Source organism: Oncorhynchus mykiss, chromosome 21 (genome assembly GCF_057628025.1).
Source record: "Oncorhynchus mykiss isolate SJ-2025 chromosome 21, ASM5762802v1, whole genome shotgun sequence".
In the NCBI taxonomy this organism is placed as follows: Eukaryota; Metazoa; Chordata; class Actinopteri; order Salmoniformes; family Salmonidae; genus Oncorhynchus; species Oncorhynchus mykiss.
The window spans coordinates 4,184,366-4,199,635 of NC_143042.1; the positions used below are offsets into that span (position 1 = coordinate 4,184,366).

At 43.8% G+C, this 15,270-nt stretch overlaps 2 protein-coding genes and 2 long non-coding RNA genes across 4 annotated transcripts; all 4 read right to left on the minus strand.

Annotated features, from left to right (window-relative positions):
* Positions 1-837: 837 nt before the first annotated feature.
* Positions 838-3,150, minus strand: LOC149972954 (uncharacterized). The gene is made up of 2 exons (XM_090213513.1): positions 2,987-3,150; positions 838-2,757 (listed from the first exon to the last, which is right to left on the minus strand). Exon 2 carries the CDS (start codon positions 2,674-2,676, stop codon positions 1,213-1,215), a length of 1,464 nt encoding a protein of 487 aa, XP_090069639.1. The 5' UTR covers positions 2,677-2,757; positions 2,987-3,150; the 3' UTR covers positions 838-1,212.
* An 891-nt stretch (positions 3,151-4,041) lies between these two features.
* LOC110490660 (uncharacterized) lies at positions 4,042-6,776 on the minus strand. The gene is made up of 5 exons (XR_016490109.1): positions 6,693-6,776; positions 5,996-6,027; positions 5,821-5,858; positions 5,030-5,081; positions 4,042-4,904 (listed from the first exon to the last, which is right to left on the minus strand). It is a non-coding gene; the product is annotated as an uncharacterized LOC110490660 (long non-coding RNA).
* A 632-nt stretch (positions 6,777-7,408) lies between these two features.
* Positions 7,409-11,728, minus strand: LOC110490637 (uncharacterized). Its single transcript, XM_021564103.3, has 7 exons — positions 11,501-11,728; positions 10,996-11,198; positions 10,612-10,704; positions 10,059-10,154; positions 9,689-9,799; positions 9,204-9,327; positions 7,409-9,058 (listed from the first exon to the last, which is right to left on the minus strand). Exons 1-7 carry the CDS (start codon positions 11,541-11,543, stop codon positions 7,596-7,598), a joined length of 2,133 nt encoding a protein of 710 aa, XP_021419778.1. The 5' UTR covers positions 11,544-11,728; the 3' UTR covers positions 7,409-7,595.
* Positions 11,729-11,900: 172 nt separating this feature from the next.
* On the minus strand, positions 11,901-13,062 carry LOC110490666 (uncharacterized). The gene is made up of 2 exons (XR_002468733.3): positions 12,841-13,062; positions 11,901-12,609 (listed from the first exon to the last, which is right to left on the minus strand). It is a non-coding gene; the product is annotated as an uncharacterized LOC110490666 (long non-coding RNA).
* Positions 13,063-15,270: the final 2,208 nt, after the last annotated feature.

The window sequence follows — 15,270 nt, forward strand, 5'->3', positions numbered from 1 at the left end:
GTCATCACCTGATCACAACAGTGTCATCACCTGATCACAACAGTGTCATCACCTGATCACCGAAAATTATGAGACAGGTCAGAGACCTGACCGTGTGGTGCAAGGACAACAACTTCTCCCTCAACGTGATCAAGACAAAGGAGATGATTGTGGACTACAGGAAAAGGAGGACTGAGCACGGCCCCATTCTCAGCGACAGGGTTGTAGTGGAGCAGGTTGAGAGCTTCAAGTCCCTTGGTGTCCACATCACCAACAAACTAACATGGTCCAAGCACATCAAGACAGTCGTGAAGAGGACACATCACCAACAAACTAACATGGTTCAAGCACATCAAGACAGTCGTGAAGAGGGCACGACAAAACCTATTCCCCCCCAGGAGACTGAAAATATTTGGCATGGGTCCTCAGATCCTCAAAAGGTTTTACAGCTGCACCATCGAGAGCATCCTGACGGGTTGCATCACTGCCTGGTATGGCAACTGCTCGGCCTCCGACCGCAAGGCACTACAGAGGGTAGTGCGTATGGACCAGTACATCACCGGGGCCAAGCTTCCTGCCATCCAGGACCTCTATATCAGGCGGTGTCCGAGGAAGGCCCTAAAAATTGCCACCCTAGTCATAGACTGTTCTCTCTGCTACCGCACGGCAAGCGGTACCAGAGCGACATGTCTAGGTCCAAGAGGCTTCTAAACAGCTTTTACCCCAAGCTATAAGACTCCTGAACAGCTAATCAAAATGGCTACCCAGATTACCCCTCCTCTCCCGCTCTCGCTCCCTCCTCCTTGCCCTCTTTCTCTCTGCCCTTCGATCTTTGGCACTGTTAAAGTTCCTCATGTCTTTCTTCTTCATCTCATCTTTAATTCTCTCGTTTTCTCTCATTAATTTATTGATCCCCTCTCTCAATGACCTCCAAAAAGCCTTGTCCTTCTTAACTTCATTGAGAGCCCTTGAGAGAGAGGAGAGGACCAGCTGATTTCCCACTCTCTCCTCATTTAGCTGGTGGAATCCATCGTACATAACTAAGTCTCTCATGTACGGCTTGGGAAGGATTTCTTCAGTGTCTGCCTCTACTGCTCTGGCTATCCTCCACTGTCCATTATGCTCTAAAGAGCGAGAGGGAAAATGTAAATCCAATCAATACATACCTGTAATCTAGATTTACACCAAGAATCACAATAATTAAAATGTTGGATTCAATTTAATCTATTTAATCTACCTTGTAGTAACATGGAAACATAGGCTACCCTTTCCTGTGGTCAAAATATGTCTAGAAATATAATCAACTACATAATTATCACAATACTCACCAATCAGAGAGTTCCTGTCACACTGTGAGGAGCACTTCTCCCATTCCTTTTCTCCATTCTTCTTCTCTCCCTCCATCCTATTGGTCACACTCTCCCCTCTCGTCAGAATGTAGTGTGGCACAGAAACCCATGCAGACTTTATGTCCCAGCTGTATTTGAATTTGTATTCCATCATGTTGTGGTCTTGAGCATAGCGACGGCAGTCATCAGTCTCATAAGAGGGTGACCAAGTATGTCCACTGAGTTGGACTTGACCTTTGGGCCTCATGACTGACTCGCACAGATGATGGCTATGACTGGTGTGAGACAAAGGGTCAACCATGTCATCCTCACGGTCTGACTCCAAAAACTGGTCATCATGACAGGTGATGACACTGCCTAAGTGCATTCTAGATATAAATATTACAATCTCATGTGATCCTACAGGGTCTGTAGTGAACACAGTTCTGTCATCAGGGGCTGAGATAATGTTATCTTCCAGGATTTCATTGACGAGAGGTTGAATGGACTCTGACACCAAAGTGGGGTTAATTAGATTTTCAGTGGTCTGAGACTTCACTACAGGCTGGTCAATAGGGTTATCTTTGCCTTGGTCCAACATATTGGAAAACAACAGAGCCTTATTGAAAGAGTCAATAGTGACTATTGATCCAAGAGCAGTGGCAACAAGGGACAAAGACTGGTCAGACGAGCTCACAGAATCTCTGCGAAAGTCTACTGCAGGTCGGTCATCATGGTCTTTAATGTTGAGGGAGATTTCCTTGTCAGAGTTCAAAGAGTCCTCAAACGGTACAGTATAGTGCTTCTCTGTGGTCACACAGTCTGCACAGGACCTCGTTAGCAGCTGGTCAGTGCTTTGCAAGTCATCCTCTGCCCTCTGCTGCCCTCTGGAGTCAACAGCTGAGTCCACCACTGGCAGGTCGTCAGTGATCAGTGACACTTCACTGGAGTCAGACAGAGTCAGGTCAGAGTCATTGCCAGGATTCACTAAGGTCTCCATCAGTACCAGGGCAGTGTGCCACCCAGGGTCCAGCCCTTCTACCAATGCCAGGTCACAGTCTGGAGTCAGAGAACCCACCACAGCATGGTCAGCAACATATCCATTACCTTCAGTGCCCAGAAGCACTTCACTGGACAGTGCCTCAGGTTGGTTAGCATAGACCACTGTGGCCTTAGTAACCACTGAGTGGATTTCAGTGTTCATAGATGCCTTGATGGTGTCAACTTGGTCAGCATGAGGTTCAGCAATCAGGGAGTCTTCACAGGATCCTGATTTCAAGCTGTCATCACTGTCTTTGGGCAGCTGAATGGACTCCAAGGTTGATTGGGCTTTAGGTGTCTTCGACATATCAATGCATTTCAGCTCCATTATTCTTAGGCTTGAAAACTCCCCATGGCGTCCATCTGTCAGAACTGTGTGCACAGCTTCCCTAATGGCTTTCTCTGCCAGCTGTAAGGAAAAATGTATGGTTCAGTATTGACTGTGTTTTCTACACATTAACATCACCTGAATAGTTGTCAAAGAATTACATTTTTTTTTAAATAACATGCTGCATTGTCAGCAACTAACGTCAGCTAAGTTACGTAGCTAGATAAATTAGCAACGCAGTTGTAGTGGAAAATGTATTTCATAAAAAAAAATAGCAAACTCATAACTCAAGATAATTTACCTAATTAACCTAATTTTGTCAAAATCAATCACAGCGTCCCTCAAACAAACGACGAAACGCTAGAGTTTAACGATATCAAGCAAACATCGGGAGCTAGCAAGCTACTATTTATTTTAGCAAGCAACAAGTTGATGATTGTTTGTGTTCAAGTATTCGAAGCGTTAGTAGAAGACTTTAGCTAGCTACGTCAGATGCCAAATGTCCAAATCAAAACATTTTGACTACAGCGCGTTTAAGTTTTCAGCACTAGGCGCTGTCCACTGGCTCATATGTACTAGGCCATACCAGGCTCCATACTAGGCCATACCAGGTTTCATGTGCAACAGTGTTGCAATTGCGACTTTGATGTTATTTCCCTGTATGTGTGTGTGTGCATACATATTGTAGCCTATTTGCTTCGCATACATGGCTTTAATGTGTGTGTGTGGGGGGGAGGGACTTTAAATACCTGTACCTGTTGATTATATACAGGGAAATATTACACATTGTGTCAGCTGAACAAGACCTTTCAAGTGTTAGCATCTTGACATGTATTTCATGGGTACAGACTCAAACCACATATGAAAACTGCATTATTGATTGTATGGCTAGTGAGCCCTGAGTTTGGTTCCAATGCACAGCTTACTCCCCACCATTGGTCCAAAGGAAAGGAATATGCAACTCCTGAATATTGAAAATCCAAAACCCATATTGAGAAACTCAGGCATGTAACTCCTACACTTTTTTTTTTTAAAGGTTCATATTTTTTATTAGGCTATCTGAGCTTTCATACAGTGTTGCTTGCTATAATCAATGCTATTATTCTAGAGTAGAACACCATCTGGTGACCTGAATGTATTCTTGGAGTCTTGTTAAACGTTCTTTTGTTGTTGGAAAATATCATATAATTATATCTGCACTGCCATTTCACATTCAGTACTTGACTCTATAACTGACATTCATCTTTTAAACACGGCGTTCTGTGTTAAATCCCTTCATAAGGCTTTCATTAAAAATTAAAAACAGTGGTACATTTGACTTTATTTCATGTTTTTGTTGCCATAGAAACAAACTGCTGACTCACCTTTTAACAACATATTTGTTTAATTAATGCTTTTATGAATTGGCTTCACATGTTTGTTTTCTGCATCACCTCCATAAAAAGGGGGCATCCAGTCTACTGGGTGCAGCTTGGCAGAAGTCCATGCCTGGCTAAATCCGCAACTGACCGTAGAATGGTTTCAATCACTAGAGACGTGATCTCCTCCCCTGGATTCTGCTGCCTTTCGGAGAGTCTCTGAACTCCTTCTGTTGATTGTCTTGGCTTCCTGACTTGTGAGGACCCTGAGTCAGTGGATCTGGGACTGTCTGAGCTCCCCTTTGAGACAGGTGTGGGAACAGTGGATGTTGGCAAGGCATTTTGGGGGGGTGCTGGTTGACTCGGCCCAGAGGAGAGATTGCTCAGTGGTCTCTGAAAGAGAGGAACTCCTCCAACTGTGAACTGACTGAAATCATTACTTGTGGCGTTCGCTGCACATTCTGCTACTTCACGTATGACCTTTACCATTTCCATGGTGAGCCCCAGTTCTTCTAAGAATGAACTGTGTGTGGGGTCCGTCCTGCAACTCTCCATAACACTATCCAACATGGTGATAATTACAGTCCCCGTCAGTCGGATAATTATCAGTTCACAGTCTTCCTCAGTGCAGTCCTGCCATCTTTTTTCCATTTTCCGATTGTCTCCATTTGAAGCTACAGGCAAGAGATTTACTGGGATCACCGCATCAGACAACACCCCCGCCCCATACAAATACTTGTTCAGGATGCTTGAGACCCCTCCGCACACTTTTTGGAGAAGGCCCTCTACAGTCTTCCCCAAGATGTTATGTAGGCCTATACCGGAAACATCTTCCTGAGAGAAAGCAGTGGTTGACTGGGCAATGTAGTCCTACAAGTAAATGCAAGATGTATGTTTAAGATGATGCAGGTTAATTAATACAAAGTCAAGGCAAATGTTTATACAGTGAAACCACATACATAGAGCAAAGGTATCGTTCACAATTGATGGCTCACCACAATTTTTCCTGCGTAACGGCGTATCGAGTCATGTGTCGTCTCATTGTTCCTGCAGATATTTGACCATATATGTATTAGCCAGCTATGTGTTGGCTGACTAAACTCCCTTCCATGGTGAAGGACATTTCTGATGAACAGGCTTTGTGGAGAACAGTCTTTGTGGAATTCAGCTCTGACAACATCGATTCGCCGAAGGTCAATTCTTCAAAAAATGTAAATAATGAAATGCTTACCTTGTACCGATGTTTGTCCTCTGTAGTTGCATGCCTTTATTTGATGAAATCCATACCTTTTCAATAAATGTTAATCAAATACAACCACTGACTGTTTGCTCATTGCTGTTGCTCTAAGATGGCAACTCAGTGAAAATGAGCATGTGCCAAATGAATCTTAAGGAAACAGCAGGTGGTTGTATTTGATTAAGGTTTATTGAAAAAGTATGGATTTCAGAAAACAAAGAAAGGCACGCAACTACTGAGGACAAACATAGGTACAAGGTAAGCATTTCATAATATATATACATATTTTTACAAGTATTGACTTTTGGCGAATCAATGTAGTCCTAGCTGAATTCCACAAAGACAGACTTGTCTCTGCTTCACTCTGTTGGAGTTCATTAGAAACTTCCTTTACCATAGCTGGGGTTTCATGTGACATGAATGATACTATTAGATAATTCATTAGATTATTTTCTGTGGGGAACATTTTTTATATAGGCCTAAATATAGAATTACATATGATAATTAAATAGGATCTATGTGGGCCTCAATTTTCTAATGTAAATTCACCTGGCGTTCTCGATGGTTACAGGGGTTGACCTCTTCTTCTAGTTCCATGTTAAAATAAAAAAATACACACACACTCAATTTAAACACCGTTTGAAACACGACTTCTACAGTAATTTATCCGGTAATAAATGATTGTTTTGTAGCCTTTAAAAATATAGTCTATCAATCGACATACCTTTCTTCCTCTCTTCGGCATTGTTGCAGTTGCTTAGATTCAAAACAAATGGAACACAGATAACCAGGCAAATGTCGCGTCATAACAGGTGGTTTCATTGTATTCCTGGGCTGCACGTTTCGTCATGAAGATATTGTTTTGAACATTCCTTTGATTCGACTGATGCCCAGCTGAGCATTCTATTTAATGTGTTCTTGGTGTTGATGAAGATATTGTATGAAGTGCATTACCATGGCTTGGAAACACAATGACATTTTAAAAAGGAGGAAAATAATTAGTAGGACAAGCTTTTGTCATCATTGTAATGTCGCCAGATTTACTTTATATGCAGTATAACTTAAGCTAGCTAGCTACGACTGGGCATCGACATTTTAGTTAGCTTAACGTTAGCATTGCTAGCTTTTTCTGTCGAACTTTGCTAGCTCAGGATGCCAACACTGCCATTTCTCAAGTAAACTTGACATCGTAATGATGCCAATTTAGTTTTCTACAAAGGTTGTCTACTTTAGCAATGTCATTAGCCCCAGTTCAGAAAGACTGAGCATCAGTTGGACATCAATATGATGCGGCATCTGTGCAACCCATGAATAGCTAGCGACATTATGTTTTGACAGAATCATAAAAGAGAAAGGGATTTTGTAGAACCTTGTTTTGTTAAGTCAGTTGTAAAGTTTACAGGCGAGATGTTAATCGTCACCTGAATTTTGTCGCCAGACACGACTCGATCTCCACCAGTAGGTGTCAGTAGCTCGTTAGACTCCAGGGGTGTGTTCAGTTAGGTTTAACGTTTACGCTGCGTGACGGTTGTAGTGAACGACACGATAACCCCCCCCCCCGCCGATAATAAATGGTATACTTTATTTAAGAAAAGTTCAGTTGTAATAAAATACTTCATAATGAACCATAGTATTTAATCAGATTAAAAGACGGATGACCTAAGCATGCTAAATAAAATGTTTAAATACATGTCCATCCTTGATATGGTTTATGCTATTAACAGAAAAAGCCTTAGTATATCAGAAAGCATATTTGTGTAGTGTTAGAATTTAATTTTGTCAACTCAACCTCAAATTATAATTACCTAACCAAACCTTACCATTGTGCCCAATGATAATTTAAATCATTGGTTGCTTATTTCAACATTTCTCACGTGACTGTTGCTTTAACCTTAAAGGGGTATCTTTCCACTTCTAATTATTTCACACCAATCTTGCTTGGTGCAGTACTTCATAACGAAACAGAAAAGCCATCTGATCAGGGAGGGCGCACCATATTGTTTTTCAGTTGACTAGTTTATGGGCAGTGGGCTGATCGAACAGGTCTACTGTTGGAAAATGTGTGTGTACAACATTTGTGTTGAAATGTTAACAGGGAAATTCAAGAGATGAGCCAAGAAAAATTCCACACCAAGTGTTAAAATAAAATGTTTAATGTGAATTAAAGGCATAATTGTATTTTTTAATAGAGCATGTTGTAAGGCTGAGTTGTAGTAAAATGCATATATTTTGTGTCCTCATACTATTCAGTAATGCAGTCCATAAACATGATTTGGAAAATAAATTAATATACATGACAATATTTTCGAAGGTTCTTGCCATGATTACACACCTTTCCCTATGTGAGTGCGCAGGTGCCTTTTGAGACGTGTTGAGGTGGAGAAGCACTTTTTACACAACATACAGGAGTATGGGCGCTCTCCTGTGTGTGTCCGCAGATGCATGGTCAGGTCTGACGAACACCTAAACCTCCGTTCACAGACCGAGCACGGGTATGGCCGCTCCCCTGTGTGTATTCGCCTGTGGAGGAGCAGCTCCCCAGAGGTAAGGAAGGTCTTGCCACACTGAGCGCACTGATGCGGTCTCTCCCCTGTGTGCATCAGGTTGTGTCTTATGAGGGAAGTAGACTTGGCAAACTCCTTCCCACAGTGTGCGCAGGAGAACGGTCGCTCCCCTGTGTGGGTATTCATGTGTTCACTCTGTGCACGCTTGGTTTTGAAGCTCTTGGGACACTGAGAGCAAGAGAACGGTCTGAAGTCGCTGTGGCTGCGTTGGTGTCTTACCAGCTCCCCATGTGTTAAGAAGGTCTTCTGACAGACGGTGCAGAGGTATGGCCTCTCCCCTGTATGAATCCTCTCGTGTCTCGTCAGGCCCGCAAGCTGAGTAAAGCTTTTCTCGCAGAAGGAGCACTGGAAAGGCCTCTGCCCGTTGTGAATCAGTTGGTGTCTGTTCAGTATCTGTAACTGGGTGAAACTCTTGCCGCACTCCGGGCACGGGTACGGCCGCTCCTTGGTGTGGATTTGCCGGTGCTTGTTCAGCAGCCACACGTGAGTGAAGCCCTTGCCGCACTCTGCGCAGGGGAAGGGTCTCTCTCCGGTGTGCTTCATCTGATGTCTCCTCAGGTCAGACGGGCGGCCGTAGATCTTCTCGCACTGGGAACACTTGTAATGGCGATTCACCACGTGGGTTTGCCTATGCTTCAGCCGCTCTAGTACGGTGTCAAAGCTAGCCCCACATTTCTGACACTTGTACTGACCACTCCCTTTGTCGTTTGGCTCCTCCTGTTGCTCTGTGGACTGTAGTGGGGGATCAGCACTCTGGCCACAAGGCGTTCTGGTGAAGTGCAGGGACAGTAGGCCCAGTTGGGTGAACCCCTTGCCACACTGAGGGCAGATATATGGGCGTTCCCCGGTGTGAATCCGCTGATGCCTCGTCAGATCCCAGGAGTTTTTGAAACCCTTGTCACACTCCTTGCAGGTGTACGGACGCTCCCCTGTGTGAATGCGCTGGTGCCTGGTCACGTCTGACGAGCGAGTGAAAGTCTTTCCACACTCGTGGCATGTGTGAGCACCGGGTTCGGAGCTTGCGTGGATGGGGAAAGGCTTGGGGAATTCAGGACGGGGGAACTTTTTCCTGGGAAGCGCTGGGTTCTCTTCAGTTTTCTGGAGCTTGCTGTACTCCTCTGGGTGATTTCGCTCAATGTGCTGGAGCAGGTAGGATTCCTGCATGTGAAAGAATGGGCACTGGGAACAGGCAAAGACCTGGGAAGACATCTCAACGGTGTGACCTGAAGGAATACAATGGGAAAAGGAGACTAATAATGTGACAGAGGCAGCACAAGCATTAGGTGGTTGTTTTTACAGGACATACCACAGTCTCCACATTTCATTATATGTAGTAACAGAGAAAGACATTCAATATTTCCTCCTTACTCTGAGTGCCCAAGTTCTCAAGACATGTGTGGTGTTGCAGCAGGGATTTCAGGTCCTCAGGTTGAGAGAGGGCCTGCAAACACTCCTCCAGGACAGAGGGAGCAGAACTGAGCCATGACACTGTCTATAGGAGCAGAGATGCAAACAAGTGAGTGACAATATGCTGGAAAGTTTACGTTTTTTTTCACACCGGGGAACGTTTTAAAATGCTAGGCCCATTTCAAGAACACCAGAGAAGCCGGTGGCTAGCACCTCAGCTAACAGCGTGGCCCCAGAGTGGCTATAAGGCAGAGGTTATGTGCAGAAAGTGACAGTACAGCTTGGATATCTTCTCCTAATAAGATACAGAAGATATTACCCACCTATAACTTAACCAGTCTAAATGTTGCCATCATGGTCAGCACTGCAGGATTTTCCCAATACAATAACAGAAGGGGACTTGAACCCAGCTGAAGATGACCTAGTGAGGTGTTACTTTGTGCTACCTGTCCAAGGTCTGGTACTGGCAATATCTTCTCCAGTTTAGAAAGGAATTCCCACACAAGTAGTTGCATATCTGTGTCATAGCTGGCGCCGTACTCCGTCGGAAACACCTCCTGGAATCAAGATAGATGGGGATATAATTGGTGTAGGGTGAAGTTGACCCTAGATGCTAATCTTGGGTCAGTTCTGCATTTACCCCACTAATGGTCAAGGTTAGATTGGGGGCGGGGAAACTGGTCCTACATCTGTACCTATGGAAAACATCCCTCCGGGGCAATATAATTCCAAGGACTGTAAATAGTCTTTGGTAACTAAACAGAACCAGGAAGCTAGAGAGAGAGAGACATTAACATATGATGGAGGCAGACTGACCTGGAAGAAGTGTTCTCTCTCCGCTGGGTCTTTCAGCAAAGTCTGGATGAGCTCCAGGAAGATGGCCTCTTCTGCATCCACCTCAGCATCTCCACTCTGTGAAATAGAACTTATCAGTGATAAGGGAACAGTAAACCACCGTCACCCACCACTGAAAATAAGAGGGAGCAACACTGCAGTCCTTGATGGCCTTGACATATAGGAACAAGCACTGGAAATTAGCGCAAGCTAACTGGTGCAAAGGATCTGACGGTTGCTTATTCATTATGTCAATGTTTTAATTCTATCTTATCCTAGGCAAATACGTGATTTAAATAAGCACATTTCAAATGATAGGAATGGCAAAGGCGGTTCCATAAAGACCAGGGGCCATATACATCAAGCATCTCAAAGTAAGCCGATTTAGGATCAGTTAAGCATTTTATATCACAATGAAAAGTGTTACAAGGACAGGGGGGACCTGATCCTAGATCAGCACTCCTCCTCCGAGAAGTTTGATACATATGGCCCCAGGCCAAATTGAAGTTGTCCTCCACAGAGTATCATTACTTACCCCTGTGTGTCCAAGGGGGCGAATTCTGTCCAGGTGGGGTTGGATGATCTGGATATCAGCTGTATGATCAGCGGAACACAACTCTAGTATCACCTGAAAGGAATAACAGTATTCAAGAAAGTAGACAACAGCACCCAACAAATGATGACCACTGACAGAACCTGAGCAATCAGGACAATAGACAGAACCCAACTGATCAGGACCATGGACAACCCCCATGCAATCAGGAAAATGGACAGAACCTAACTAATCAGCAGCTACATAAACCGCAAGATAAAGAAAGACCGTTTTAATCAGAGATGGCTCTAAAGACACTGTCCAAACTACTGCTGTTAGGGGTTCCAGTTTACAAAAACAACATCCTTAACTGTATTCGCCACTAACCCTTGTTCGCAGCCGCAGAAGAAGCTTGGCCCTCTGTTTCTCATTCAACAGGTCTGGAACTGTCGCTGTCACAAGGCCGACGAACTCCTCTAGTTTCTCATAATCCATGACATCTCTTCGTTGCGCTACTTGCCACATGGCTGCAGAGAGCAGCCTCAGAGGTGGTATCAACAGGCGCAAAGAGGATAACGGGAGGAAGATATCTACGGGCAAAAATTGGTCATTGAGTTTGGTGAGAGAGACGAGACAATCTTGGGACAATAATTATTGGTAGTGCGGGTTAGGAGGCATAACGTTACATTGCCGCATAACATGAGTAGACGCTAGCAAATAAAGATGTAGCTAAAATGTGAATCAGTGGCCCAATTTTATATATTCGATCCATCTTCTAGCAGCTAGTCTACCCCAATGGCTGGTCCACCCTAGACAGCCTGTATCTTTGCTATAACTAACAGTAGCCGCAAGTTGCTAGCCAACGTTAGCTGGGTACTTATTTTAAACGAACCTGCATTCTCCACTGGTTTTGTCGTGACACAGATTTCCATCATTATGGATAATTGAGTTGTGACTTATATAACTTTAATTAACTAGTTTGGTTTATATTAAACCCAGAAAGACATTTGGGAGTATAATAGTTTAGCTTATCCACTATCTGGCAAGCTAGCGTCCTTCCTCTTCTTTTTTATCTTCCGGGAAAGTTTTCTTCCTCTCTGGTCCATCAATGGGAAAAGGTGCTTATACTGCCACCTACCGACCATACATTGGCACGACTCTGGTGTAAACTTCCAGCTGTCTTTATTTACTGTGCTACTACAAAAACACAGATACAAAAACAAACAATATATTTGTATAAAACATGTGCATAGGGGAATCATATGTACTAATAATTTTGACATCTCAGAATGTGACAGAAAAAAAACATGTTTATTTAGGGATTTACATAGGTTTATCTCATAGTGTACATCACTTTTATTCCAGACAACATGGAATTACAGATCTCTGGTTTATGCAGATGTAGTTTCAGTAGGATCTTTGTTCAAGAGACCGGGAATACATCTCTTTCCCCTTATTGCTGTAACCTTGTTCCAATCATCATGTTTAGGTGGCTCAATCAAGTCGCCTTCTCTCAATTGTCTCATATCCAAATCAGACATACACATTTTAGAGAGAGCACACTTTAATCCACTAGCTACATCATGTTAACCTGCAGTTCTTGTGACATTGCAGTCATTTAGCAGCCACTTTTATCCAGAGTGAGGTGTTGTCTTGAAGTTGAGTTTCACATTTTAAATAGTCAGACTGCCACAAATCATTGTCTTGATTTCAACAACAGGCATATTCAAATGTTATGGTCTCACAATTTTGCTATTTTCTGAACATACTGAAAAATACTGGTAAATATTCCATATAATACCAAAATGTGGGCAGTTAAAAACAAAACATAGGCCTAACAAAGGAAGACATCCAATATAATTTGAACACCAATCTGGTCGAGGGGTGTAAACCTTGTACCTCAGTGGTGTAAACACTCCTTTTTAAAGATCGATCATTTCAGCCAACAGGGGGTCATGATTAAAGGGGGCAGCACTTCAAGTGTAGAATCCCAAGTCACTCCTGCAAGGGATACAATTCAACAATTTATTAATAACCTTGAATACACATGTACAAAAAGTGGTATTTGTATATATATTTTTTAATATGATAAATTAGCTAACTTACTAAAATACACAGGGTGTGCCCAAACACAACTAATTTAACTGGCAATCTCACTTCCTTAGCCACCATAGCTAGAAAGTCTAATTTGTAGCTAGCTATCTGGGGTTTTGCAGTTGTACTCAAACTTACCATTTTAGCTAGGGAACTATGAAATACATAACGAGGAAAAATGCGATGTCAAATATCACAAACAGCCAAAAGTCAAACCAGTATGAGTGTTTTGGTAAAGATACCAAAGCGCCTTTCGTGTCCAAACTCTCTTCCGAGCCCATTTTCAGGAAGTGTGTGCACGAAAAGCACCGTCCAGTGCTATCTTAGCCCTGTCTATTTCTTACTCTTTGCCTCCACCTAGTGGCTTCTTCTTCGAGATTTAACGGCAGTTGGCATCCAATTTGTTGCTTTACCGCCACCTACTAGACTGGAGTACAACTCCCTTATACTTTGCTTGAAAAATAAAAATGTACTAAATAAATACCCTACCATCTAACATTACACTCACACATAAAACAAATTATTAAATTAACACCACCCTACTCCACTAATTACATGTATTTATTCCTACCTCATGCCAGCACCCTGAAAGGATGTGACATCACCACTTAACACATCCTGTAACTCTTCTGATGTCAAGTCTCACACACCCAAATACCTCTCTGCAGCTGCCACCACAATGTCAATTTTATGCAACTTCCGTTCCATCCCTGCAGTACAGTTGATAACCATTTCTATAAATGCTAAAAATTCAATCTTACTGAAACTTATATCACTTTGTGGCCTATCCCTCTGTACTGGTAGATCTCTACTACTCTCACCACTCCTCCCTCTGTACTGGTAGATCTCTACAACTCTCACCACTCCTCCCTCTGTACTGGTAGATCTCTACAACTCTCACCACTCCTCCCTCTGTACTGGTAGATCTCTACTACTCTCACCACTCCTCCCTCTGTACTGGTATATATCTCTACTACTCTCACCACTCCTCCCTCTGTACTGGTATATCTCTACAACTCTCACCACTCCTCCCTCTGTACTGGTAGATCTCTACAACTCTCACCACTCCTCCCTCTGTACTGGTAGATCTCTACAACTCTCACCACTCCTCCCTCTGTACTGGTAGATCTCTACAACTCTCACCACTCCTCCCTCTGTACTGGTAGATCTCTACAACTCTCACCACTCCTCCCTCTGTACTGGTAGATCTCTACAACTCTCACCACTCCTCCCTCTGTACTGGTAGATCTCTACTACTCTCACCACTCCTCCCTCTGTACTGGTATATCTCTACTACTCTCACCACTCCTCCCTCTGTACTGGTAGATCTCTACAACTCTCACCACTCCTCCCTCTGTACTGGTAGATCTCTACTACTCTCACCACTCCTCCCTCTGTACTGGTAGATCTCTACAACTCTCACCACTCCTCCCTCTGTACTGGTAGATCTCTACAACTCTCACCACTCCTCCCTCTGTACTGGTAGATCTCTACAACTCTCACCACTCCTCCCTCTGTACTGGTAGATCTCTACAACTCACCACTCCTCCCTCTGTACTGGTATATCTCTACAACTCTCACCACTCCTCCCTCTGTACTGGTATATCTCTACAACTCTCACCACTCCTCCCTCTGTATTGGTATATCTCTACAACTCTCACCACTCCTCCCTCTGTACTGGTATATCTCTACAACTCTCACCACTCCTCCCACTGTACTGGTAGATCTCTACAACTCTCACCACTCCTCCCTCTGTACTGGTAGATCTCTACTACTCTCACCACTCCTCCCTCTGTACTGGTAGATCTCTACAACTCTCACCACTCCTCCCACTGTACTGGTAGATCTCTACAACTCTCACCACTCCTCCTCCTTAATCCATCTTCCTCTACTTTCCTCACTAACTCAGCATATGAAAACTTCTGTACTACTCTAACCCTGGAAACCTCAACCTGTCATTTCTGATCCCCAGCTCCATGGGCACCCCTACAATTAACACATTCCACTACTTTCCCCACTACTACACAGTCCTTTGTCTCATGCCCTTCTGGACACTTCTCACACCTTGGACCTCCCCTCCTACACACTGCTGTCTCCTGCCCTTCTGGACACTTCTCACACCTTGGACCTCCCCTCCTATACACTGCTGTCTCCTGCCCTTCTGGACACTTCTCACACCTTGGACCTCCCCTCCTACACACTGCTGTCTCCTGCCCTTCTGGACACTTCTCACACCTTGGACCTCCCCTCCTACACACTGCTGTCTCCTGCCCTTCTGGACACTTCTCACACCTTGGACCTCCCCTCCTACACACTGCTGCCACATGTCCATCAGCTTGACACCGGTAACATTGTAATGTATTTGGCACATACACTCGTACAGGATAACTTATATATCCTAACTTCACTTTTCAGGCAAAGACTCAACTTCAGAACTCAAAAGAACAGACATTGACTCTTCTGTTTCCCCACTCGCCACCCTGTCTGCATCGCATCAAACGACGAGCATCACATACACCGGGAATCTTTCCCCTCAGCTGGTCAACTTTTATATTTACTGCTACCCCA

Excerpts from the sequence above, each read along its gene's own strand:
- LOC149972954 (XM_090213513.1), bottom strand. The coding sequence starts at position 2,676 with ATGGAGCTGAAATGCATTGATATGTCGAAGACACCTAAAGCCCAATCA.
- LOC110490637 (XM_021564103.3), bottom strand. The coding sequence starts at position 11,543 with ATGATGGAAATCTGTGTCACGACAAAACCAGTGGAGAATGCAG. Across the intron at positions 10,155-10,611 it reads GCCCCCTTGGACACACAGGG|AGTGGAGATGCTGAGGTGGA; the intron begins GTAAGTAATGAT and ends TCTATTTCACAG. Across the intron at positions 9,800-10,058 it reads AGAGAGAACACTTCTTCCAG|GAGGTGTTTCCGACGGAGTA; the intron begins GTCAGTCTGCCT and ends TCTTGATTCCAG.